The 27840-nt window shown below is 47.7% G+C and overlaps 1 protein-coding gene across 1 annotated transcript in view; it reads right to left on the minus strand.

The window, feature by feature from the left end:
* ESR2 (estrogen receptor 2) overlaps positions 1–21321 on the minus strand; it is a 64928-nt gene extending 43607 nt beyond the window's left edge. The window contains exons 1-3 of the mRNA XM_060262648.1: positions 20872–21321; positions 12953–13128; positions 3672–3788 (exon numbers count right to left, since the gene is read on the minus strand). Coding sequence (XP_060118631.1) covers positions 3672–3788; positions 12953–13128; positions 20872–21305 — 727 coding nt within the window. The 5' untranslated portion in view covers positions 21306–21321. The remainder of the gene's footprint in view (positions 1–3671; positions 3789–12952; positions 13129–20871) is intronic.
* Between the last annotated feature and the right edge of the window lie 6519 nt (positions 21322–27840).

The raw sequence follows: 27840 nt of genomic DNA on the forward strand, positions 1-27840 counted from the left end.
CCGGAAGTGACCAACAGCCTGCTTCAGGAGGGAGGGAAGAGGGAGGGAAGGAAGGGAGGAAGGAAGGAAGGGAGGGAGGGAAGGAAGGAAGAACGGAAGGAAGGAGGGAGGGAGGAAGGAGGGAAGGAGGGAGGGAAGGAAAGAAGAAAGGCCAGCCGCCCCCCTCCCGCCCCCCCAGCCGCCCCCCCCCCACTTTTGGCTTACCTTGATCCAGGGCGGTGGCGGCCTCTCCTCCGGGCTGCTGGCGGGGCTGGCGGCGGCTGCGGAGGCCGAGAAGGCGGCGGAGAGGCTGGCGCTGGTCTCTGGAGGGCCTCCGCGGGCCTCTGGAGGGCCTCCAGGGACCCGCGGGGGCCTCTCCAATGCCGGCGCTGGCCTCTGGAGGCCTCCAGGGACCAGCGCCGGCCTCTCCGCAGCCTCCGCGGGCTTCTGGAGGGCCTCCAGGGACCCGCGGGGGCCTCTCCACTGCTGGCGCTGGCCTCTGGAGGCCTCCAGGGACCCCCGCCGGCCTCTCCGCAGCCTCCGCGGGCCTCTGGAGGGCCTCCAGGGACCCGTGGGGGCCTCTCCACTGCCGGCGCTGGCCTCTGGAGGCCTCCAGGGACCAGCGCCGGCCTCTCCGCGGCCTCCGCGGGCCTCTGGAGGGCCTCCAGGGACCCGCGGGGGCCTCTCCACTGCCGGCGCTGGCCTCTGAAGGCCTCCAGGGACCAGCGCCGGCCTCTCCGCGGCCTCCGCGGGCCTCTGGAGGGCCTCCAGGGACCAGCGGTGGCTTCTCCGCGGCCTCCGCTGGCCTCTGGAGGCCCTCTAGGGACCAGCAGCGGCCTCTCCGGCCTCCACCACCGCTGCCGGACCCCGCGCGCGGGCGGGGAAGGCGGCGAGTGAGGCAGCCAGCGTCCCTGCGCGTGCGCACACCGCCGTGCGCACGTGCAGGGACGCTGGCTGCCTCACTCCCCGCCTTCCCGGCCCGCGCGTGCGGCCCGCCGGCTCCCCGCTGGCTATACCGGGACTTTGTAATGGTCCCGGTATAGGCAGCCCGGGAGCCGGGAATTGGTGGCCAGAACCGGGAAAATCCCGGGAGACCGGGACGGTCTGGCCACCCTATGCAGAATTGTTTTCTGTGGCCCCAGAAGGTAGGACCAGAACCAATGGGTTGAAATTAAATCAAAAGAGTTTCCGGCTCAACATTAGGAAGAACTTCCTGAAAGTTAGAATAGTTCCTCAGTGGAACAGGCTTCCTTGCGAGGTGGTGCACTCTCCTTTCTTGGAGGTTTTTAAACAGAGGCTAGATGGCCATCTGACAGCAATGCTGATCCTGTGAATTTAGGGGGCGGTATTTGTCAGTTTTCTGCATTGTGCAGGGGGTTGGACTAGATGACCCTGGAGGTCCCTTCCAACTCTTTGATTCTAAATCCATTGAAGTCAATGGACTTAGAAGGGTATATGCCTGTTTAGGATGGCTACAGCTTGCACGGGGGAATACAGTTACCATCAAAGTTAAAGTAATGTATCTTCAGTTATCAAAATAACATCTGATTACATACTATTTTTTTCTCTTTACAATAATCAGAGATATCCTCAAGGCGGGCAAAGCAAAGGCAGGTATCTGTTGATTTCAGAGGCTTAGTGTGGGCAGCAAGCTAGGCATAGGAGCACCATTATAACTTCATGTGGGCTCTGTGCTTGTAACCTCATCATAAACTGCATCATAAAGCCCTAAGCAAAGATGAGGCTCTGGGAACCCAGAAGAATTTTTTTTTGCACGGCAACAGGAAGAACTGTTTGGGCCAAGAGTGGGAGTGTACGCATTTTAAGGAATGAATAATAAACAGTTCATCCCAACAGTAAACATTTGAACATAAGAACATTAGAACATAAGAGAAGCCATGTTGGATCAGGCCAATGGCCCATCCAATCCAACACTCTGTGTCACACAGTGGCCAAAAATTTTTTACACACACACACACACACACACACACACACACACACACACACACTGTGGCTAATAGCCAGAGCTGATGAACCTCTGCTCCATATTTTTATCTAAACCCCTCTTGAAGGTGGCCATGCTTGTGGCCGCCACTGCCTCCTGTGGCAGTGAATTCCACATGTTAATTACCCTTTGGGTGAAGAAGTACTTCCTTTTATCCGTTTTAACCTGTCTGCTCAGCAATTTCATCGAATGCCCACGGGTTCTTGTATTGTGAGAAAGGGAGAAAAGTACCTCTTTCTCTGCTTTCTCCAACCCATGCATTATCTTGTAAACCTCTATCATGTCACCCCGCAGTCGACATTTCTCCAAGCTAAATTTGAATTGAAATTTAACTTGAAATTTAAATTGAATTGAAATTTAAATTTTCTCCAAGCTAAATTTGAAATTTCAGCACCAGTGTAAAATTCCACAATTGCTCTTAGCTCACCCCTTATTTACCAAACATACCCTATATACTTCAAGTCCATGGATTATTTGTATAAGGGCTTGCCCTTTGTTGGCTGGCAGTGGGCAAACCCCCACCCTGCCCTCTTTAACTTGAGGAGAGGGATAAAAAAAACAGGAAGGGGTTAGTGGCATCAATATTGACACTCTATGAATTTCCCCCAGTCTCTATGGTTTTTACCACAAAGTTGGACAAAATTCCTAGGGTGTCATCCGGAAGTGATGTCACATCCTTCTGAAATCCCATCCCGCCCAGCACCACCCCAAAAATCTTTCAATAGTTAAAGCTTGGAAACCGTAGTCTTGTGTCACGGTTTCCAGCATGCTTTATCTATTTCAAAGAGAGTCTCCAACAGGTGCCGTGTCTTGGAAGGAGAACAAAGAGGATCGTGCTCAGGGCACAGAAGTGACTTGTTACAAAACACTGAAATTTGTGCTGATGACTTTCTTTCTGTCTGACACACAGAAGGTTCTCCATCCAGCTAAGCCACCCATACGAATCTCTGGGTGGACTCAAGGAGGGCTGGGTCAATGCAACATGGGTAGAGGGAGGCTGGCTCGGCTCGTTTCAGACTATCGATTTAGGAGCCTGTTTCAACTCCCTCGCCTTCTTTGTGCCAAGGGATGGTGAAGCAAAATTGCTTAGCGGCAGCAGGAGGCGGTGAGCGTCCTTCGCTTGAGATAACAAAATACCTCGAACCCGCTCTGCCCAAATGCACAGCCAAAACTCTAAATCACTAGCTGGAGCATCGGTTCAGCCCACCCTTCAAGTCGATATGATTCCACCCCATAGAACAGTGATCTGCATTGGAAGCTGAGGGCAGCAGGCAGGGGTGGAATTCTAGCAGGAGCTCCTTTGCATATGAGGCCGCACACCCCTGATGTAGCCAATCCTCCTGGAGCTTACAGTAGGCCCTGTACAAAGAGCCCTGTAAGGAATTCTAGCAGGACCTCCTTTGCCTATTAGGCCACACACCCCTGATGTAGCCAATCCTCCTGGAGCTTACAGTAGGCCCTGTACTGAGAGCCCTGTAAGGAATTCTAGCAAGACCTCCTTTGCATATTAGGCCACACCCCCTGATGTAGCCAATCCTCCGAGAGCTCTTGGAAGACTGGCTACATGAGGGGTGTGCAGCCTCATATGCAAAGGAGCTCCTGCTAGAATTCCGCCCCTGGCAACGGGTAAAACAGAACCAAGCATTTCTATAAGACAGCAAGCCCTGTCAACAATGAAGTAACTCACCGCATTTCATCATTCCTACTTTGTAACATTTCTGGAGCCGGCAGGCCTGGCAGCTCTTCCTCCTGTTCTTATCTATTGTGCATTGATTTGTGGCTGGACAAATATAATCGTTGTGCCCTGCAATGAGAACATGTATAGTGGTTTAAAAAAAAATCCCAGAGATAAAAAAAAAAACTCAGCTTATTTCTGTCTGATTACTGAAATACATTTTGTACAGCAAACCAGCATTTCCTAAGCCGGGAGGGAGGGGGGCAAACTTGCTTAATGTAAGAGCCACATAGAATAAATGACAGATGTTTGAGAGCCGCAAGACATGAACATCAGATGTAGTAGAGCTGCAAGACAAGGGAGGAAGGGAGGAAGGGAGGGAGGGAGGAAGGAAGGAAGGAAGGAAGGAAGGAAGGAAGGAAGGAAGGAAGGAAGGAAGGAAGGAAGGAAGGAAGGAAGGAAGGAAGGAAGGAAGGAAGGAAGGAAGGAAGGAAGGAAGGAAGGAAGATAAATGGGGGAGGGAGAGGTGGAAAGAAAGCAACTTTAAATGCATTCTACAAGGTGCCAAGTAGTTTGGCTTGGAGAAGTTATTTAAAGAGACAAATGCCTTCTCCAAGCCAGCCAACGAGGTGTTAGGGGCTTTGAGAGCCACAAAATATGTGTCAAGAACCACATGTGGCTCCCAAGCCATCCCTGTCCTAAACTGTGCTGCCCTGGGGATGACCAGCCAGGTTGACTTGTTCTTAGAGGTCCCCCCTTCTCATGCTTTCTGACCATACAAATGCCACAAGGCATGCTTCCAAATTTAGTCTCAGGACAGGAGCTACCCACGGATGCAGCTGCACTGAATGTGCCGAGTATGACCCTGCGCAGTTCTTGGCTTGGCAGGCCTCTCAGTGACATTGAGTATGTACAGACTTCCTCTGCTATCCTAGCATCCCTCGTTCCAGGGCTTAGCACTGACCCTGAAAACACTAACATTGATCTTCACATACCGGACAGAATGGGGTGTTGATTTCACAGGAACAGCACTGCTGGATCAGACTGGTTGTTCATCTAGTCCAGCCTCCTGTCTCACACCGTGGCCAACCAGTTCCTCTGGAGGGCCAGCAACAGGGCAGAGAGGCTGAGGCCTTCATAAGAACATCAGAAGAGCCCTGCTGGATAAGACCAGTGGTCCATCTAGTCCAGCCTCCTGCCTCACACAGTGGTCAACCAGTTCCTCTGGAGGGCCAGCACAGGTAGGCTTCCCAATCCCCAGGTCCCAGCGGGGGATTCCCCCGTTTTTACAGGCTTCTCCCCGCCCCCAGCCAGCTGGCCGGCGGGGGAAGCCCCGCCCCCCACAATCACCATGTAGTTTTTAAAATATGTGCCTTTAAGGCTGAGCAGGAAACAGGAAGGGCCTCAGAGAAAGGCCCCTCCCTTTGTTTTGCTTTCGTTTTCAGAGCAAGTAAAGTTCTGCAGGAACAAGACCCGGTAAGTATTTGTGTGTGAGAGAGAGGGAGGGGGCAGGGGATTCCCTGGTTTGGAGGCCCTCCCCCCGCTTTAGAAAGCATGGGGGGAGAGGGAAACGTCTACTCGGCACTCTATATTCCATATGGAGAACGATTCCCATAGGGAATAATGGGGAATTGATCCGTGGGTATTGGGGGCTCTGGGGGGGGGCTGTTTTTTTGAGTTAAAGGCACCACATTTCAGTATAGCATCTAGTGCCTCTCCCCAAAATACCCCCAAGTTTCAAAACGATTGGACCAGAGGGTCCAATTCTATGAGCCCCAAAAGATGGTGCCCCTATCCTTCATTGCTTCCTATGGAAGAAAGGCATTTAAAAAGGTGTGCGGTCCCTTTAAATGTGATGGCCAGAACTCCCTTGGAGTTCAATTATGCTTGTCACACCCTTGTTCCTGGCTCCACCCCCAAAGTCTCCTGGCTCCGCCCCCAAAGTCCCCAGATATTTCTTGAATTGGACTTGGCAACCCTAAGCACAGGGCATAGAGGCTGAGGCCTTCATTAGAACATTAGGAGAGCCCAGCAGGATCAGACCAGTGGTCTATCTAATCCAGCCTCCTGTCTCACACAGTGGCCAACCAGTTCCTCTGGAGGGCCAATCACTGGGCATAGAGGCTGAGGCTTCTCCCTGATGTGGCCTCCTGGCCCTAGGAGTCAGAAGCTGACTACATCTGGAGAGACAGTTTGGTGCAGTGGTTAAGTTCGCGGACTGTTATCTGAGAGAGTTGGGTTTGATTCCCCACTTGGGCTGCCAAGTTCCCGGGCTGGGCAGGGGTTCTCCTACTCCGGAGGTTCCCTCCCAAATTGCTAGAGCGTCTGGGGAAACCATAGAGTTTTCCTGGAAGCTCCTAGAGGGGCCCGCGCAGGACGTCGCTGGCACGATGACGTCACTTCCAAGCAGGGGTTGTTTTGTAGAAAAATAGGTGGTGGAGCTCATCCAGGGATTGCTATGCAGCGGCACCTACTATTAAGTGGGCAAGGAGGAGGTGGAATCCTCAGAAAGGTTCAGGAGCTGAGCTCCGGTGAGCTCCTGCTGAATCCGAGGCCTGCTTGGGAGTGACGTAATTGCGCTGGCAACATCAGGAGGGGATCCCCCCACCGGCCCAAAGAGCGCCGGCAGGTTGGGAACCTCCTGAGCAGGAGAACGCCCCCTCCCCCCGCCTGGGTGTTTGGCAGCCCTAGTGGGGAATCAAACCCAGTTCTCCCAGGTAAGAGTTTGTGCACTTACCCACTACACCAAACTGGCTCTCTGTTGTGAGGATGAAGTTGGGGGAGTGAAATAGGCAGGGGGAGACCCAGGGTTTTTTTTGTAGAAGGAACTCCTTTGCATATTAGGCCACACACACCTGTGATGTAGCCAATCCTCCAAGAGCTTACAGGGCTCTTCGTCCAGGGCCTACTGTAAGCTCCAGGAGGATTGGCTACATCAGGGGGTGTGGCCTAATCTGCAAAGGAGTTCCTGCAATTAAAAAAAAGCCCTGGGGAGAACCATGCCTTGGACTCTTTGGTGGGAGTGCAAGGGTGGGTGGGAAGTAATCAATAAAATGGCTGCAACGTATTTGGGACCTCCGTGATATGCTCAGCACCTTTCTTCTTATTAAATCAACAACAAACATGTTGTCTTCAAGAAGGTAAATTTGCAGGAATTAAAAGCGGCGCACTTAAGGAGCTGCGTGGGAGGCTTCGGAGCAAAGCGGGGCAATATTTCTCCTTCCGCTCCCCCCTCCCGCAATGTAATTGCCGGGAGAGCAGCAGCTGTTTTGCAGCTGATTTTTTTTTTTTAGTGGAAGTCAAGCTGGATCATGAATTATTGCAAACATTTCACAATGAGCAGTTCTGCACGAAAAGATAATGTTTTCCTTGCAGATGGCAGTAGTGGTAGAGAGTTCAAAAGCTCCTCCACATTTTAGGCACTTTGTGTTTCTTCAGGGCTTTTTTTTTGAGCAGGAACACACAGGAACGCAGCTCTGGCTGTCTTGGCATCAGAGGGTGTGGCCTAATATGCAAATGAGTCCCTGCTGGGCTTTTTCTGCACAAAAGGCTCAGTGTGAAACAATGGTAGTGTCAGGGGGTGTAGCCTAATATGCAAAGAAGTCACGCTGGGCCTTTTCTGCACAAAAAGCTCAGTGTGAAACAATGGTGGTGTCAGGGGGTGTAGCCTAATATACAAATGAGTCTCTGCTGGGCTTTTTCTATCAAAAAACAACAACAACCCTGTCTTCATTTAAAAAGTAACCAACTAGTTACTGGCCCAGGCCCCGGCAAGCCCTGGCTCCTCAGATCCCAGAAGCTAAGCAGGGTCAACTCTGGTAAGTACTTAGATGGGAGACCTCCTTGGAATACTAGCAGTCAGGAGGGCAGGGGTGGGCTTTATTCAGCCACCTCTCTGAATATCCTCCAGGCCCCAAATTAGGTGTCAGTCACTAGAGGTCAGTGAGCCCCGTGGCACAGAGTGTTAAAGCTGCAATTCTGCAGTCCTAAGCTCTGCTCACGACCTGAGTTCGATCCCCGGCGAAAGCTAGGTTTTCAGGTAGCCGGCTCGAGGTTGACTCAGCCTTCCATCCTTCTGAGGTCAGTAAAATGAGTACCCAAATTGCTGGGAGGAAAGCGTAAATGACTGGGGAAGGCAATGGCAAACCACCCCGTAAAAAGTCTGCCGTGAAAACGTTGTGAAAGCTACATCATCCCAGAGTCGGAAACGACTGGTGCTTGCACAGGGGACCTTTCCTTTCCTTTCCATTAGAGGTCACCATGACTTCCAGGTGCAGACACACACATGCACACACACACACATAAATGTGCAGAAAATACCCCCCCCCCCAAAAGTAACCAACTGAGGCTGGGGAAGATTTGGGGACAGAGACTAGGGAAGGTGGGTTTTGGAGAGCGGAGGGACTTCAGCAGGGTTGTGATGTCTCAAACCCTTTTACGTTGGCCACTCTAGAGAGATTGTTTTTAATCGTTTTTTGACTAAACTGAATTGCTCTCACTCTTTATAAAGTGTGTTTAAATATGCTTCTTAAATATGTAAGAGGAAACAGTATGGAGTTTACCGGCATACTGAGCCCACAATGTAAGTTCTTATATCATTCAAAAAACCTGTTTTACCAAATTGTTTTAAGATTTTTTTTTTAAAGCATTGTAGAGCAGATGCAGATTCCATAATCTGCTATGAAGGCTGTTTGTATCAAAGGTCCCCTGGAAAAAAGATAAAAATGTTGTCCCACAAAGCCTCTTCAGATATTGTCATGGCCTTCAAAAGGTCAGGTTATCTCGGCCCACTATAAAGCGTAGGTAACCAAATCATACAGCAGGTTAATATTTTTTCCTCGGGCAACGTACAAGTCTTGCATCCAGATTTGATACAATTTTTAGAGAAGGCGACCCCAATGCCAATTTTATGCCATTTCCCAAGCAGATCTGACGTATTGTACGTGTCCCTTCCGTCAGTTCAAGCCCATGACACCGTTCTTAAGGTAGCCAAATTCTGTACTTTGGCCTGTTTAATAAGAAAGCATTTGTTTAAAACCTTTTTGACTTTATTTACTTATTTATTGCTGTCGAGTCCCAGGCAGCCGACATGGCCACCCCACAGGGTTTCTGAGGCAAGAGAAGTTCAAAGGTGGTTTGCTGTTGCCTCAGCAACGTCTGAGCCTGGACTTCTTTGGTGGTTTCCCATCTAACCACTGACAAGGGCTTTCCTTGCTTAGTTTCTAATAGCTAACAAGATGAGGCTAGCCTGGACTATCCAAGTCAGGGCAAAAATCTTTTTATTAGCTACACCTAAGAAGATGAAGAAGAAGATATTGGATTTATATCCCACCCTCCACTCCGAAGAGTCTCAGAGCGGCTTACAATCTCCTTTACCTTCCTCCCCCACAACAGACACCCTGTGAGGTGGGTGGGGCTGGAGAGGGCTCTCACAGCAGCTGCCCTTTCAAGGACAACCTCTGCCAGAGCTATGGCTGACCCAAGGCCATTCCAGCAGGTGCAAGTGGAGGAGTGAGGAATCAAACCCGGTTCTCCCAGATAAGAGTCCGCACACTTAACCACTACACCAAACTGGCTCTCCAGTTATCACCTAGGCTGATAACAGACCGGCACTTTGGGTCAACTCAGAGACGCCTCTGAAGTTGACCCCAAAAATCTGTGCAGATGGCAACATCTGCCACCTGTCCTCCTCCCATCCTCACCCCGTCCTTCAGGCGCAGGAGGCCGGCTCAAAAAGCTACCATTTCCAAAATGGTAGCAAATCTTTGAGCCGGCCGTCAGTCGCCTCCCCGCCGTCTGGACGGGGAAGGGCACAAGTGAGGCGATTTGGCAGTGTGGAAGCGCCAAGCCGCCCCGAGCTTTTTCCGGCTTTTTTTCCCCTGGCAGCCTAGTGGGAGCGCTTGTGTGCAGGAGTGCTCTGCCCCTTTAAGAAACACTTCTGAGGCGCCTCCCCAAGTGGAGGTGCACGGCTGCCACACAGCCGGGATGGAGCCGCCTTCTTGGTACCGTGTGGAGGCTCCGGGACAGCTCTTTTTGAGCCGATCTGCCTTTGGCCGCCTCCCACTCGCCCCAGAATGCCCGTCTGTTGTCAGCCATATAATCATGGAAGTTAGATTAAAGAGGCTATGAACTTTTACTGCATGTATACATTTTCTTTCATGTACTGTTGACTCTGCTAACCACTTTTTGTGGGCTGATATAAGATTGTAATAGTAATCCTGATGATGATAATGATGATGATGAAGAAGGTAGATTTATACCCCACCCTTCTCTCTGAATCAGAGTCTAGAGCAGCTTACAATCGCCTTTATCTTCCTCCCCCACAACAGACACCCTGTGAGGTGGGGGGCTGAGAGAGCTCTCCCAGAAGCTGCCCTCTCAAGGACAACCTCTGCAAGAGCTATGGCTGACCCAAGGCCATTCCAGCAGGTGCAAGTGGAGGAGTGGGGAATCAAACCCGGTTCTCCCAGATAAGAGTCAGCACACTTAACCACTACATCAAACTGGCTCTCTTGACTCGACTCGACTTGGGCGTAAGAACCCCTGGAAGCCATCTGATTGATGTAGGGTTGTCAGATCCACTAATGAAGGTGGGGGTCCCCAGCTAACAAGCCCCACCTCCCCGTCACCTATCAGCAGGTCAGTAGGAGGGGTGGAACTTATCCTGAAAAAACAGATGCATTCAATGTGCAGTGATGTGTCTGTGTGCAGCCCATGTGACCTGGAAGTGATGTCATCACATTTGGGACATCAGGGTGATACTCTGGGCAAAAACTGTACGGTAGAAGCCGAATTTATCATAGTTTTCACATCTGGGACATTAGGGCAACACTGGTATTTGAGCAAAAACTCTATGGTAGAAGCCAAATTTACCATACCGTTTTCGCATCTGGACATCAGGGTGACACCCTGATATTTGGGCAAAAACTATATGGTAGAAGCCAAATTTATAGTAGTTTTCACATCTGGGACATTAGGGCAACACTGGTATTTGGGCAAAAACTATGGTAGACGCCAAATTTACCATACAGTTTTCACATCTGGACATCAGGGTGACACTCTGGTATTTGGGCAAAAACTGTATGGTAGAAGCCAAATTTATAATAGTTTTCACATCTTGGACATTAGGGCAACGCTGGTATTTGGGCAAAAAGTCTATAGTAGACGCCAAATTTACCATAGAGGTTTTTTTCCTGCTAATAGAGCATCAGCACACTATCCCAGACTTCCAAGTCATGTGGGCAGTGACGTGGACATATTACTGCAGGTTGGATGGTCTCCTCACTGCTCCTGGTAAGTCCTCACCAGTGTTCCCTCTAAGCTGAGTTAGTGTGAGTTAGCTCAGTTTTTTTAGCTTCCGCCTCACACATTTTTGTCTTAGCTCAGGAAAAATGGCCCCAGAGCAAACTGATTTATGCAGGAGCTCACAGCTTTATGGCCAGTAGCTCATGAAGTTGAATTTTTACTCACAAGTTCCTCCAGATTAGAGGGAACAGCACTGGTCCCCACCCGCATCCCCTGCCAGTTTCCAGAAGGGACTTGGAAACCCTATTGATGTCTGAATAAATATTTCCTCTTAAGGCCTTGACCTGTATAGCCCAGGCAAGCCCAATCTTGTCAGATCTCAGAAGCTAAGCAGAGCCAACCCTGGCAAGGACTTGGGAGACCGCCTTGGAATACCAGGAGTGAGAGGCAGAGGCAGGCAATACAATCCACTCCTCTGAAAAACATCCTAGTCCAGCTGGGAGTCATCAGAAGCCACGCATACAAGAATGCACCCGCATGTATACACACACAAAAATACTTACAAAAAAATAATCAAAAGCACCTCCCCTGCAGCTCTGTTTCAGCTGCATCTCTCAGAAATCTGCACCTGAGTTTTTGTTTTTCAAGTTGAGAGACTACTCTGGAGCGAGTATGATGTAGTGGCTAAAGTGTGGGACTAGGATTTAAGAACATAAGAGAAGCCATGTTGGATCAGGCCAATGGCCCATCTAGTCCAACACTCTGTGTCACACAGTGGCCAAAAAACCCACGTGTCATCAGGAGGTCCATCAGTGGAGCCAGGACACTAGAAGCCCTCCCACTGTTCCCCCCCCCCCAAGCATACAGAGTATCACTGCCCCAGACAGAGAGTTCCATCAATACCCAGGGTCCCAATCTCCACTTATGCCATGGAAGCTTGCTGGGTGACCTTGGGCCAGTCACACAATCTCCACCTAACCCACCTCACAAGATAGATCAAGCTGGGTAGCCACATTGGTCCGTCTGTAGCAGTAGAAAAGGGCAAAAGTCCAGCAGCACCTTCAAGACTAACAAAACATGCAGCTGGGCATCTGAAGAAGTGAGCAGTGACTCACGAAAGTTCATAACCCTGCCACAGATTTTGTTAGCCTTTGAGGTGCTGAGGGACTCTTGCTCTTTTCTACCTCACAAGAGTATTGTTGTGATGATCAGGGCTCATTTTGTAGCAGGAGCTCCTTTGCATATTAGGCCACACACCTCTCATGTAGCCAAGCTTACAGGGCTCTTATTTCAGGGCCTACTGTAAGTTCCAGGAGGATTGGCTACACCAGGGGGTGTGGCCTAATATGCAAAGGAGCTCCTGCTACAAAATGAGCCCTGGTGATGATAAAATGGAGAAGAGGAAAATTATGAGAGCTGCTTTGGGAGAAAGGCAACAGACAGACAGATGGATGATAGATAGATTAGATAGATTAATTAGATTATATTAGATAAAATAAAATAGGATTAGATTAGATTATATAAAAATAGATAGATAGATAGATAGATAGATAGATAGATAGATAGATAGATAGATAGATAGATAGATAGATAAGATGAGGTTAGGATAGGATAGGATAGGATAGGATAGGATAGGATAGGATAGGATAGGATAGATAGATTAGATGAGGTTAGGATGGATGGATGGATGGATAGATAGATAGATAGATAGATAGATAGATAGATAGATAGATAGATAGATAGATAGATAGATAGATAGATAGATAGATAGATAAGATTAGATAGGATAGGATAGGATAGGATAGGATAGATAGATTAGATGAGGTTAGGATGGATGGATAGATAGATAGATAGATAGATAGATAGATAGATAGATAGATAGATAGATAGATAGATAGATAGATAGATAGATAGATAGATAGATAGATTAGATAGGATAAGATAAGATATAGGATAGAGAGAGAGAGCGGTAGGTAGGTAGGTAGGTAGGTAGGTAGGTAGGTAGGTAGGGTCTTAAACCTTTACAGGGAACAAAAATTACCTCCTACCTTGAATGCTTCTTTTGAAGAACGCTTTACACCCTTCGCATGACCAAACGCCATAATGATATCCCGAGGCATAGTCGCTGCACACGGCACAGAAATGGGCGTCCCGTTTCGAGCCAGGGCTGTTCGTAACGGGGCTTGTGCAGTCGCTGCTGTTGGGCTTTCTCTTCAGAGTCTCTCTGGGGGCAAAGGGGCAGATCAGTTACCAAAACTTGTATGCAACCTCTTCTGTGGTCTTCACATCTGATTTCCTTGTAACTTATGGCAGGGGTGTTGAACTCATTTGTTATGAGGGCCGGACCCGGCATAAATGAGACCTTGTCGGGCCGGGCCATTTGTGTCATAAACTGTAATGCCAGGTAGCAGAGATACAAACTTTATAAAGGACACACACAAACACAATTAAAGATTTTAAAAAAAAAATTAAAATGAGCATCACTGTCCCAGACAGAGAGTTCCAACAAGAGGCTGTGGCTAATAGCCACTGATGGACCTCTGCTCCATATGCTTATCCATCCCCTCTTGAAGTTTGCAGCCGCCACTACCTCCTGTGGCAGTGAATTCCACATGTTAATCACCCTTTGGGTGAAGGACTTCCTTTTTTCCATTCTAACCCAACAGCTCAGCAATTTCATTGAATGGCAACGAGTTCTTGTATTGTGAGAAAGGGAGAAAAGAACTTATTTCTCTACATTCTCTATCCCATGCATAAACCTGTAAACCTCTATCATGTCACCCGTCAGTTGACGTTTCTCCCCTCAAGGAAGAAGAAGAAGATATTGGATTTCTATCCCGCCCTATACTCTGAATCTCAGAGTGGCTTGCAATCTCCTTTATCTTCCTCCCCCACAACAGATCCCTGTGAGGTAGGTGGGGCTGAGAGAGCTCTTATTTTATTTTTTTATTTATTTATATCCCACCCTCCCCACCGGAGCAGGCTCAGGGGGGCTCTCAAAGACATCTCTGCAAGAGCAATGGCTGACCCAAGGCCATTCCAGCAGCTGCAGGTGGAGGAGTGGGGGAATCAAACCCGGTTCTCCCAGATAAGAGAGCAATGGCTGACCCAAGGCCATTCCAGCAGCTGCAGGTGGAGGAGTGGGGAATCAAACCCTGTTCTCCCAGATAAGAGAGCCATGGCTGACCCAAGGCCATTCCAGCAGCTGCAGGTGGAGGAGTGGGGAATCAAACCCGGTTCCCCCAGATAAGAGAGCCATGGCTGACCCAAGGCCATTCCAGCAGCTGCAGGTGGAGGAGTGGGGAATCAAACCCTGTTCTCCCAGATAAGAGAACCATGGCTGACCCGAGGCCATTCCAGCAGCTGCAGGTGGAGGAGTGGGGAATCAAACCCTGTTCTCCCAGATAAGAGAGCTGTGGCTGACCCAAGGCCATTCCAGCAGCTGCAAGTGGAGGAGTGGGGAATCAAACCCTGTTCTCCCAGATAAGAGAGCCATGGCTGACCCAAGGCCATTCCAGCAGCTGCAGGTGGAGGAGTGGGGAATCACGATACTGCCCCGGAGCCATAGCACGTAATGTTCCTTCTCTCTTTCTCTGGACATCTTTCCATTAGGAATACTGCAAATTTCACCACAGAGACATTTGATGGTCAAACTTACCACACTCAACGGGTCTTTCAGATGCGAGTTGAGTGCCTTATCTGTTTGGCTCCCTGGTTTGCATGGAGTAATAAAATATGTTTGCCTTCTTTTGCACCATCGGCCTTGGCCTTACTTTTTATCTCTTGCATTGAATTTTCACAAAACTGTGCGTGCACAAGGACGCTGGAAACCCAACCTGATCCGTGGACATTTGTGCCATGGGGGTGGATTAGAACCTCACTCTAGGAAGCAGGAAGTACCATCAAGTCGCTCACAGCCGATTTAAGATGACCCCATAGGGTTTACAAGGCATGAGAGAAACAGGGGTGGTTTGCCATTGTCTGCCTTTAAGTAGCAACCCTGGACTTCCCACCCAAGGCTCACTCCCACCGCCAGTTATGCAGGCAGTGGAATCCTAAAGTGGTGGAACAGGCTGGACCATCTCATACTGCAGACCCAGCAGGCTGCTGCATTTCTGAATGCCGCTTCACGCTGTACTGGAATCTCCTCTCAATGGAAATCCAGAACGGCAGACAAAATGCTAAGCTACAGGCCTTCTCCCTGAGGTTCAAGCAGGACCGGTCCTGCCACTAGGCAAACTAGACATTTGCCTAGGGCGCCAGCCTTCTGGGGGGTTCCAAACTGGGTGCTCCCCATGTGACTCAGTGACGTTATCAGTACGGGGGGGTCGGTGGGGGTGCCAGAAGTTATCCTTGTCTAGGGGTGCCAGACAGTCTACGGCCAGCCCTGGGTTCAAGTTTTCTTCTCGCAGATCTGATGATGTGGGGGGGGGGGGGCTTGCCTGGGCAATCTCGGAGTGTGCTTCTAATCCACACCACCACCACCACCCCATCACCAAAGTCTGGAAACAACATCAGTGTTAAGAGATCAAAGCATTCAGAAGTTGAACTTTGCAATATTTCAACCTTCCACAAATGCAGCCATCAGGGCCAGAGCATGGGAGTAGGCAAGGTAGGTAGCCGACTGGGGCACCACCTCGCCACAGGGGTGGGGGGCAGGTGCCCCCTCCCCGCTCACGCTGACCCTGACACTCTGCGGTCACTCTGAGTGAACCTGAGACTCTGCGGTGTTCTTTCTTCACTCCGATCGCTCGGAATGAAGAAAGAACGCAGGCCCTTCTCAGCTCACTCCAAAACGGGAGAGGGTTTGGCAGGGGGCACACCATGGGCCATCACGATGACATCACTCTCAGGTGACATCATCATGCGAGTCCGTGGGGGGGGGGGGGCGGCATCATGGGGTTCTGCCTGGGGCGACAGAATCTAGCGCTGGGGCTGGCAGCACTGGGCGAGGTCGATTAGAAACCCACTCCGGAGACCACAAAGCGCTGAATCCATATTTTTATGGTGCAACCCAGAATTAAACTATGCTGGTTTTAAAGGTGCCACTGGACTCAAGCTTTGATCTACTGTTCTGTGGCGTTGCGAAGATCGATGTTTTTGCGACATGATATGATGTTAAGTGAAAAGTAAAAGAAAGTTCTCTTCTCTTTGAATTATTGCAAAATTCATTCCAAGTTCTGCCCCAGAGAACCCACAAGCTGAGGTTACACTTGCACAAATAGGAGCTCCGCATGCATGATGTAATACATGTGGGGCTCCAGAGGGTGACGATTCCTTCAAACAAGAGGAGAGGCTTGGGTTGCCAGACTCCAGATGATGGCTGGAGATCTCCTGGAATTACAACTCATCTCCAGGTGACAGAGATCAATTCCCCTGGAGAAAATGGCTGCTTTGGAAGGTGGAGTCTACAGCATTATACCCCATCAAACTCCCTCCTCTCCCCAAACCCCACCTACTCAGGCTCCACCCCCAAAATCACCAAGTATTTCCCAACCTGGAACTGGCAACCCTAGGAGAGGCTTAATCAAAAGTGTTGGCGGCTACAGGCATAGCTAGCTTCAAGAGGGGATTGGATAAACATCTGGAGCAGAGGCTACTAGCCACAGTGTATTGTTGGAACTCTCTGTCTGGGACAGTGATGCTCTGTATTCATGGTGCTTGGGAAGGGCAACAGTGTGAGGACTTCTAGTGTCCTGGCCCCACTGATGGACTTCCTGATGGCACCTGGGTTTTTTGGCCGCTATGTGACCCAGAGTATTTGACTGGATGGGCCATTGGCTTGATCCAACATGGCTTCTCTTATGTGTGACACAGAATGTTGGACTGGATGGGCCACTGGCCTGACCCAACATGGCTTCTCTTATGTTCTTATGTGTGACACAGAGTGTTGGACTGGATGGGCCATTGGCCTGATCCAGCATGGCTTCTCTTATGTTCTTATGTGTTGTCCTTTGTACTCTGTGAATGTGTGATTCAGTAAATTCCCTTCTGACTCAAGGGAAGTTTTTGTATATCACCTTTATAAAAACCAAAATCCTTTTATCATTTTTTAAAATGGCCTTATGCCAAGGAATGGGAGGCTTCGAGTAATGAAGTTCGCCCTCTTTCCATCTCTGAACTTTCATTTAAGTTATAATTCATGAATTTTCAATAGCACAATCATTGTCTCCATGGCAATAAATTAATGTCACGAACACAGCGTTAAGACGCAACCACGAGATGAAACAGAAGGGAGACCCACAACGGCGAAGGGAAAACGTTCTTGTGCAACCAGTGGATCACTTCAAGAGGGGATATGACTCCTCCTTTTTGAGCTAGGAAGGAGTAATCTGAATCAATTCTCCCCAGAAATGAGCCAGTGCCAGCTAGCAAAGCGAGTTTTAAAAACTGTTTTTCTTTAAAACATGAATCTACCCCCACTGCCAGTTATGCAGGCAGTGGAATCCTAAGGTGATGGAATGGGCTGGACCATCTCATACTGCAGACACAGTAGGCTACTGCCTTTTTGAATGCTGCTCCACACTGTACTCGATTTCCTCTCAATGGAAATCCAGAACGGCAGACAGAATGCTAAGCTACAGGCCTTCTCCCTGAGGTTCAAGCAGGGGAGGCCCTGCCCCTAGGCAAAGTAGGCTCCTTGGGCGCCGGCCTTCTGAGGGTGCCAAATTGGGTGCTCCCCATGTGATTCAGTGACATTATCATTCCGGGCAGGGGGGGGGGGGGGTGCCAGACGGTCTAGGGCCGGCCTTGGGTTCAAGTTTTCTACTCGCGGGCACTTTTCAAAAGTGGGGGAACATTCAAATGTAGTAGCATTACAGCAGCTGCTTTAAGAGCTCTCTCAGCCCCACCTATCTCACAGGGTGTCTGTTGTGACCACTCTGAGATTCAGAGTATAGGGCGGGACATAAATCCAATATCTTCTTCTTCATAATTTGAAGTGGTAAAGTCCATTATGACTCCTCAGCATTCTCACCCCTTCAATTTTGCCATACGTGTAGAAGAGGGAGATGCTGATCCTTCCTCACACCTACCACCACTCACTTGCCCACAACTTCTTCTCAAGTGTGGTCGGCCACTCTCTCATGGCGGCCATTTTGTAGTGGCACCAACTGTTCATAGTGAAGGCCTTTGCACTGCCTCTTAGACACAGATTTCTTGACTTCCCAATCCCCAGGTCCCAGCGGGGGATCCCCTGGTTTTACAGGCTTCCAGCCACCACAGCTATAGATCTCCGGCAGGTTTAGGGAATAATGGGGAATTGATGCGCGGGTATTGGGGGCTCGGGGGGGGGGGGGCTGTTTTTTGAGTTATAGGCACCAAATTTTCAGTATAGCATCGAGTGCCTCTCCCCAAAACACCTGCCAAGTTTCAAAACAATTGGACTGGGGGTCCAATTCTCTGAGCCCCCCAAAAAGGTGCCCCTATCCATTATTTCCTATGGAAGGAAATAAAAGGTGTGCTGTCCCTTGAAATGTGATGGCCAGAACTCCCTTGGAGTTCAATTATGCTTGTCACACCCTTGCTCCTGGCTCCGCCCTCAATGTCTCCTGGCTTCACCCCCAAAGTCTCCTGGCTCCGCCCCCAAAGTCCCCAGGTATTTCTTGAATTGGACTTGGCAACCCTACAGATTTCAGAGGGGGACTACAGAAAGCCAGAGTGATGTCAAGACCTGTGTATCCTTTCCCTTTCTATTACTCTGGTACTGTAGATTCTTTCCTTCTGGCTAACATCTTCTCTTTCTCTCTCTCTCTCTCTCCCTAACCTCCATCTTGTGACCATGAAGTCAAGGCATGCCTTGTGCTTCTTTGTCCATCCTATGTAGTATAGCTAGGTAGACTAGAATGCTCTCTCTACTCTATCTAGGGTTGCCAATCCCCAGGTGGGGGCAGGGGACCCCCTGGTTTGGAGACCCTCCCCCTGCTTAAGGGTCGTCAGAAAGTGGGGTGAGGGGAGGGAAATGTCTGCTGGGCACTCTGTTATTCCCTATGAAGATTTATTCCCATAGAAAATCATGGAGAATTGACCTGCGGGTATCAGAGGCTCTGGAGGGGCTGTTTTTGGGGGTAGAGGCATATAGCATCTAGTGCCTCTCCCCAAAATACCCCCCAAGTTTCAAAAAGATTGGACCAGGGGGTCCAATTCTATGAGCCCCCAAAGAAGGTGCCCCTATCCTTCATTATTTCCTGTGGAAGGAATTAAAAAGGTGTGCCGTTCCTTTAAATGTGATGGCCAGAACTCCCTTTGGAGTTCAATTATGCTTGTCACAGCCTTGATCTTGGCTCCACCCCTAATGTCTCCTGGCTCCACCCCCAAGTCTCCTGGCTCCACCCCCCAAGTCCCCAGATATTTCTTGAATTGGACTTGGCAACCCTAACTCTATCCTATCCTGAATGGAGTTCATTTATAGAAAGGACTTGTATTTCTTTACTAAAGTTAAAAGCAGACTCTGTGTGAACTTTATTTCCTCAGCAGCAACTCAATGCAAATTCTGCAGTACCATCTGGACTCTAATCAACACCGACTACCTGCTATCAAATGGCCTGCTAATCTGGAGTAACCCCCAGGCTCAATAAGGGTTAGGGACATGAGTGTGACAGAACTGTTGAGAAAAACAGTTAGCTGTTTACTTAGTTAGTGAGTAGAAAAGAGCAGGAGTCCAGTAGCACCTTAAAGACAACATTTGTGGCAGGGCAAGAGCTTTTGTGAGTCACTGCTCAGTTCTTCAAATCTGAAGAATCTGAATATTGTTTGTCTTTAAGGTGCCACTGGACTCTTGGTCTCTCATGCTCCTACAGACAGACTAACACAGCTGCCATTCTTGACTTAGTCAGACAGACAGATGATAGTCAGATGATGGAAGGATGATGATAGATGATAGATAGATGGATGATAGAAGATAGAAGATAGATAGATGGAAGATAGATAGATGGATGATAGATGATAGATGGATAGATAGATGATAGATAGATAGATAGATGATAGATAGATAGATAGATAGATGATAGATAGATAGATAGATAGATAGATAGATAGATAGATAGATGATAGATAGATAGATAGATAGATAGATAGATAGATAGATAGATAGATAGATAGATAGATGATAGATAGATGATAGATAGATAGATAGATGATAGATAGATAGATAGATAGATAGATGATAGATAGATGATAGATAGATAGATAGATAGATAGATAGATAGATAGATAGATAGATAGACAGATAGATGATAGATAGATAGATAGATAGATAGATAGATAGATAGATAGATGATAGATAGATGATAGATAGATAGATAGATAGATAGATAGATAGATAGATAGATAGATAGATGATAGATAGATGATAGATAGATAGATAGATAGATGATAGATAGATGATAGATAGATGATAGATAGATGATAGATAGATAGATAGATAGATAGATGATAGATAGATGATAGATAGATAGATAGATAGATAGATAGATAGATAGATGATAGATAGATAGATAGATAGATAGATAGATAGATAGATAGATGATAGATAGATAGATGATAGATAGATAGATAGATAGATAGATGATAGATAGATGATAGATAGATAGATAGATAGATAGATGATAGATAGATAGATAGATAGATAGATAGATGATAGATAGATAGATGATAGATAGATAGATAGATAGATAGATGATAGATAGATAGATAGATAGATAGATAGATAGATAGATAGATGATAGATAGATAGATGATAGATAGATGATAGATAGATGATAGATAGATAGATAGATAGATAGATAGATAGATGATAGATAGATAGATAGATAGATAGATGATAGATAGATAGATAGATAGATGATAGATAGATGATAGATAGATAGATAGATAGATAGATAGATAGATAGATAGATAGATAGATAGATAGATAGATAGATAGATAGATAGATAGATAGATAGATAGATAGATAGATAGATTTGTAACCTGTGCATAGGCAGGACATGATCCACAGGTCTTGCTTCACACCACGGACTCTTGGGTTGTTCTGAGTATAAAACTGATGGCTGGCAGTGTAAAGTCAAAGGAGAGATGTGCCCCGGCGTGGCCCACAACACACTTGGGCTCGATGTCTGCCGCAGAGCGGCGCTTTCAGAATCATTGAAATTTCCAGGAATGTTATAATTCATCATAGCGGGGCTGTAGAAGGCCATTGCGGAGTATTCATGCCTGTTTTCCATGTAGGAAGACGGGATGTAGATCGGACTGTGCTCCACGGTCAGAGCCGACTGGCTGCAGCTGAAAGGAATGGCGGAGCTGAGATCCGAGAGGGTGCTTTTCACATCCGTCTTGCTGTGTCCGAGTTCTTGGATCGGCGGTAGCTGAGAGAAATCCTTGTGGGACGGCGTGCAGAGGGACATGCTGGAGCGAGACAGAGGCTGAAGTCCTCCCGTTCACATAGTCATCCTGAATCATTTAGTCTAGAATACAGAAATATTAATTTGTCTCATCTGCTAACTTCATGACTGATACATTTGACTACAATCAGGACTTTTTTGTAGCAGGAACTCCTTTGCATATAGGGTTGCCAAGTCACCCGCGGTACAATAGATACCATAGAGTTTTCCCTCCCAAACTGCTAGAGCATACAGGATAACCATAGAATTTTCCTGGAAGCTCCTAGAGTGGCCGGCACAATGATGTCACTGCAAGTGATGTCATTGCGCTGGTGACGTCAGCAGAAGATCCCTCTCGCCGGTCCAATGCAGGCCAGCGGGTTGGGAACCTCCTTGGTGGGGGAACTCCTGCCTAGCCCGGGAACATGGCAGCCCTATCTGCATCTTAGGCCACACACCCCTGATGCAGCCAGTCCTCCAAGAGCTTACAGGGTTCTTACTACAGGGCCTACTGTAAATTCTTGAAGGATTGGCTACATCAGGGGAGCGTGGCCTAATAGGCAAAGGAGTTCCTGCTACAAAAAAAGCCCAACACTCATTCAACTCTTTGCCCTTTGGGCTGGCTTTAGTTGCTTTAATCTAAGCAGTGAACCTTTCTGTGAGGTAAAGCATAGGCCTTTCTGTGAGGTAAAGCGAAGCTGTTGTCTCTCAGGCTGACTGATTATGAGTATTGTTAAGTATTAATACCAAAAAGCAGTCCATAATTCCAATAGGCAGAGCTCTTTTTGTAGCAGGAACTCCTTTGCCTATTAGGCCACACAACCCTGATGTAGCCAATCCTCCAAGAGCTTACAGTAGGCCCTGTACTAAGAGTCCTGTAAGCTCTTGATGGATTGGCTACATCAGGGGTGTGTGGCCTAATATGCAAAGGAGTTCGTGCTACAAGAAGCCCTGCCAATAGGATAATCTCTTCTAGAAAAGTTCTCTACATGGTTCCCAGGTAGATTCCACATTTCAAAATCAATTCTTCCTCAGAGAATCTTCCACAGTGTTGAAGACTGCCAAAGTTCATATCCAATCAAATGCAAGTATCACCGAGGCGCCACTCTAATTTTCCACAATGTTGACAATTACCACATTTCTAGAGTGGAAACAATCAGGCCTCATTTGAGGCAGTAGCTCACAGGTGCTGAGCTCTGGAACCTTTAAATTTTATTGTGCTCTTTCTTTCTCCCCCCACTCCACCCCACCCCCTGCAATTTGTTTCTGGGCTCCATGGTTCAAACCCCCTGTGAGAATTTTGCTGAACTCTAAAATTTGATAAACTTTCTAATATTTTTCTCCACACAACAATTTGGGAAAATAACCCAAATGTATCAAGCAGACAGACGGAAATCTTCATCATGCCACTGTGGCCACAAAAAAGAAAGTAATTTAAAATATATGATGGGAATAAGGCTTTATTATATGACAATGATAATTCAAGAAACATTTTGAGGTAGATGCTGAGCTGATATAATTTAGTATATCTTCCAGTGATGACAGGGGAAACTGGCATATGCAAATGAGTTGTGCTTATGAGCTCCACTACCTCTTTTTCTACAAAATGACCCTTGGAAACATTCATATACATTCTCTCCGTTATGAGAATGGACTGGATTGGATAAAAATATGGAGCAGAGGTCCATCAGTGGCTATTAGTCACAGTGTGTGTGTGTGTGTGTATTGGCCACTGTGTGACACAGAGTGTTGGACTGGATGGGCCATTGGCCTGATCCAGCATAGCTTCTCTTATGTTCTTATGACTGCTTTATGGTATTAATATTTGGAATTTTGAAATGAATGAATGTTGAAGGTACCCTATGTAACATTGCGATATTATGAATTGTGAGAATATCCTGAAAGGATTGTTACTAAAAACTATAAGGGAGACAAACTGTATGATGTAAAAAATTAATCTTCATTGCATATTGTAAAAATAATTATAAGCATTACATAAAAATCTGTTGATTTTAGGGGAAACTGTGCAATAGTGCCTTTAATCACAGTCTGGTTAATATTGACTTTGGTTTTATAACTGATTATCCTTGCAACTTTTTGGTTCAGAGCATTCAGGAAGGACAGCACTCAAGCACTTGATCAAGCTAGGACCAGGGGTGGAATCAAGCTAGGACCAGGGGTGGAATTTTGGCAGGAACTCCTTTGCATATTAGGCCACATACCCCTGATGTAGCCAATATTCCAAGAGCTTACAGTAGACCCTGGAATAAGAGCACTGTAAGCTCTTGGAGGATTGGCTACATCAGGGGTGTATGGCCTAATGTGCAAAGGAGCTCCTGCTAGAATTCCACCCCTTGCTAGGACATTCTCCAGTCACAGAAGGATCACACAAGCTCAGTACATATGAACATATGAAGCTGCCTTATACTGCCTTATACTGAATCAGACCCTCGGTCCATCAAAGTTAGTCTTGTCTACTCAGACTGGCAGCGGCTCTCCAGGGTCTCAAGCTGAGGTTTTTCACGCCTATTTGCCTGGACTCTTTTAAGTTGGAGATGCCAGAGACTGAACCTGGGACCTTCTGCTTACCAAGCAGATGCTCTGCCACTGAGCCACCATCCCTCCCCAAACACACTATTTGTGTTTGATTAGACTTCAACTGGACTTTAAATGGAGCCCGTCCTGTCATCCGAATGCAGTCAATGAGCAGTCCAAACTACGAAATTAGTTTTGTGGGGTCATCTAGAGAACAGGCCCAAATTAGCTTACCTTGTTAGCATTTTGAGAGGCAGAACGCGGTGGGCAAGAGCATGCAGAAAGCGTCTTCCTGAAACAAAAGTAGGAAATTCATACAGACTTCCTTCGTTGTGGAAATCCAAACAGCTCTGCATCTGTTCTTTAAGAACCAGCTCTGTTATGGGGCTGCCAAGCTCCAGGTGCTGGTTACAGTCTAGGGTTGCCAATCCCCAGGTGGGGGCAGGGGATCCCCCGGTTTGGAGACCCTCCCCCCGCTTCAGGGTCGTCAGAAAGCAGGGGGAAGGAAATGTCTGCTGGGAACCCTATTATTCCCTATGGAGATTTATTCCCATAAAAAATCATGGAGAATTGATCTGCAGGTATCCGGGGCTCGGGGGGGGGGCTTTTTTGGGGGGGGTAGAGGCAAGACATTTTCAGTATAGCATCTAGTGCCTCTCCCCAAAATACCACCCAAGTTTCAAAAAGATTGGACCATTCCGCATTTTCTTTGCAGCTTCTCTTCTGCTTTAGCCTCTGCCAAAAAAGGCAGAAAGAGTCCAGAATGTGGTTGGCAGCCTGGGAGCTTCAGAGGGTGAGGACAGGAACAGGGGAGGAGAGAGCCCTGCGGGCCTGACTGAAGCCCTGGGTGGGCCAGTTTGACCCGCAGGCTGAACGTTTGACACCCCTGGTCTAGAGATCTCCTGGGGTTGAAACTGTTCTCCTGGAGACAGAGATCGATTCCCCTGGAGCAAATGGCGGCTTGGAAGGTAGACTCTAGGGCAGTACAGCCTGCTAAAGTCCCTCCCCTCTCCAAACCCTGCTTTCCTCAGGCTCCACCCCCAAAATATCCAGGTATTTCCCAACATAGAGCCAGCACCTCTAGCCGGACAGTGCCTAGGCTTCCTATGTGTCCACCCACAGCGGGCGAAATCCCAGCCCCTCCCTCAATTGCCCACACTCGATCAATTGAGCAAAAGGAGAAAAATGAGAAGGAAACATCACAAATACTGCGATATCAGTTCTGAAATTGCTCCAGCGACATAATCTGTCTCTTGCGTTTTTATTGCGCCCTTTCTCCAAGTACCTTCCTTCATTTTAATCTTCACAACGGCCTTGCGAGGTAGGTCAAACTAATTAAAAAATTAGCCCAAAGTTGTCACACCATAGAGGTTTTATTACAGCCTAGGAACTGAAACCTGAGTATTGCTAGATCAAGCCAGGGCTTTTTTTGTAGCAGGAACTCCTGCCAGTTTGGTGTAGTGGTTAAGTATGTGGACTCTTATCTGGGAGAACCGGGTTTGATTACCCACTCCTCCATTTGCACCTGCTGGAATGGCCTTGGGTCAGCCATAACTCTCATAGGTATTGTTGTGTCCTAGGCTCAAATGGGAGAACTGTTACTTTTGGAGGGAACTGTTACTTTTGGAGGGAAGCGGAAAAAGCCAAAGCTTGAACTCCACACCAGGGTTCCAGAGAAGGCCTAAGCGTGCCCAATCAGGGGAAGGATTGAAACATAAGTAGCCAATCAACATCTAGGCTCAGACTGTACCCTGATAGGCCCTTAGGGCCCTGTAAATAGCCAATCCATGTAGATAGTTAAGGACCAATCAGAAGGGGGCAAGAATTGTATAAAAGAGCGGGAAGTTTGAATAGAGCTCAGTCAGTGTGTGTGTGTGTTCCTGAAGTAAAGCTTGCTGAAATCACTCTCTGACTCTGGTCTCTTACTGCACCAACCCCAGTACTTTACACAGGCAATGAGGATGGGATGCCAGTAAGAACCAGCAACAGAACCAGGAACATGGAAAGGTGGCTAAATCCAAGCCATCTGGGTCTGCACCTCTGCTCTGCACACACCCCAGCTCGCAAGCCGTCCCAGATGTCTCCAGCTCTACAGCCACGGAACCACCAACTGAGTTGGAACGCCCAGTCCCCTTGGAGGTCCGACATGAAACCGCCGCCCTCCGGCATATCTCCAGGACTATGTCACCTGATAGCTGGAACTATGGGGGGAGGGGTGTTGTGTCCTAGGCTCAAATGGGAGAACTGTTACTTTTGGAGGGAACTTACTTTAGGAGGGAAGCCGAACAAGCCAAAGCTTGTACTCCACACCAGGGTTCCAGAAAAGGCCTAAGTGTGCCCAATCAGGGGAAGGATTGAAACATAAGTAGCCAATCAACATCTAGGCTCAGACTGTACCCTGATAGGCCCCTAGGGCCCTGTAAATAGCCAATCCATGTAGATAGTTAAGGACCAATCAGAAGGGAGGGGGCAAGAATTGTATAAAAGCGGGAAGTTTGAATAGAGCTCAGTCAGTGTGTGTGTGTTCCTGAAGTAAAGCTTGCTGAAATCACTCTCCGACTCTGGTCTCTTACTGCACCAACCCCAGTACTTTACACTGGCGATGAGGATGGGATGCCAGTAAGAACCAGCAACAGAACCAGGAACATGGAAAGGTGGCTAAATCCAAGCCATCTGGGTCTGCACCTCTGCTCTGCACACACCCCAGCTCGCAAGCCGTCCCAGATGTCTCCAGCTCTGCAGCCACGGAATCACCAACCGAGTTGGAATGCCCAGTCCCCTTGGAGCTCCGACACGAAACCGCCGCCCTCCGGCATATCTCCAGGACTATGTCACCTGATAGCTGGAACTATGGGGGGAGGGGTGTTGTCTCCTAGGCTCAAATGGGAGAACTGTTACTTTTGGAGGGAACTTACTTTAGGAGGGAAGCCGAACAAGCCAAATAAAGTGATATCACTTTATTAGAACGTCACCATTCATAAAAAATTGGAGGCTGTGTTATGTGGGTTGAGAGGAAGTCGAAACTAGAAATATATTTCTTCCAGTAACTAAAGGATGGCTTTGTTAGCTGTGGCCATGAGTGTGTTTTTTTTTAAAATCTCCAAAATTAGATTTCTGTTTATTTTTATTGGAGCATCTGTGCATTTAGTTCCCTCCTGCCAACTTGCCAAATATTCTGCAGTTCAAATATAGGAATTGATTGAGATCTCACAGTCAAACAGATCATTCAACTAATGAGAAATACATGTAGCAACCAATGGGTAATGTATTGTTACACATTTCTGCTAGGGCAAAATGACATTCTGTTCGACTTTGAAATTAAACAGAAAGGGGTGAAAAGTCCAACAGGTGAAGAAAATGAGATTTCTTGTCAGTTTAGTGGTTAAAGAAATAACAATTATACATTTTCCCCTCAGGACTGCAGAAAAAAGTACTTGCTGATGTTGTGTTTTAAGATATTAATACTAATGAATCATGCTGTATGTCAATATTATTAGTAATTATTATTGCAATAATAGATTGTGCCATTTCAATATGGGGGTATTGGTTAGATTAGATCTGAGAGACCCAGATTCGAATCTCTGCTGTGCAATGGGTTGACCTTGGGCCAGTCACACACTTTTGACCTGCCCTACTTCACAGGGTTATTGTGAGGATAAAAAGGAGGAAAGGAGAACAGTATAAGATTCTTTGGTTCCTCATTGGGGGAAAAGGTTGGGTATAAATGAAGTAAATACATAAATAAAATCAGGGGTGGAATTCTAGCAGGAACTCCTTTGCATATTAGGCCCCACTCCACTGATGTAGCCAATCCTCCAAGAGCTTACAAAAAAGACCCTTGTAAACTCTTGGAGGATTGGCTACATCGGGGTGTGTGGCCTAATATGCAAAGGAATTCCTGCTAGAATTCCACCCCTGATTAGTACTATATGGTGTGCTCAATGCTCCTGGCTCAATATCACTGCAAGATGGATCTCTGAACAGCTCTGCCAGATGTAGGGTTGCCAACATCCAGATGGTGGCT

This window comes from Heteronotia binoei, chromosome 21 (genome assembly GCF_032191835.1).
Source record: "Heteronotia binoei isolate CCM8104 ecotype False Entrance Well chromosome 21, APGP_CSIRO_Hbin_v1, whole genome shotgun sequence".
Classification (NCBI taxonomy): Eukaryota; Metazoa; Chordata; class Lepidosauria; order Squamata; family Gekkonidae; genus Heteronotia; species Heteronotia binoei.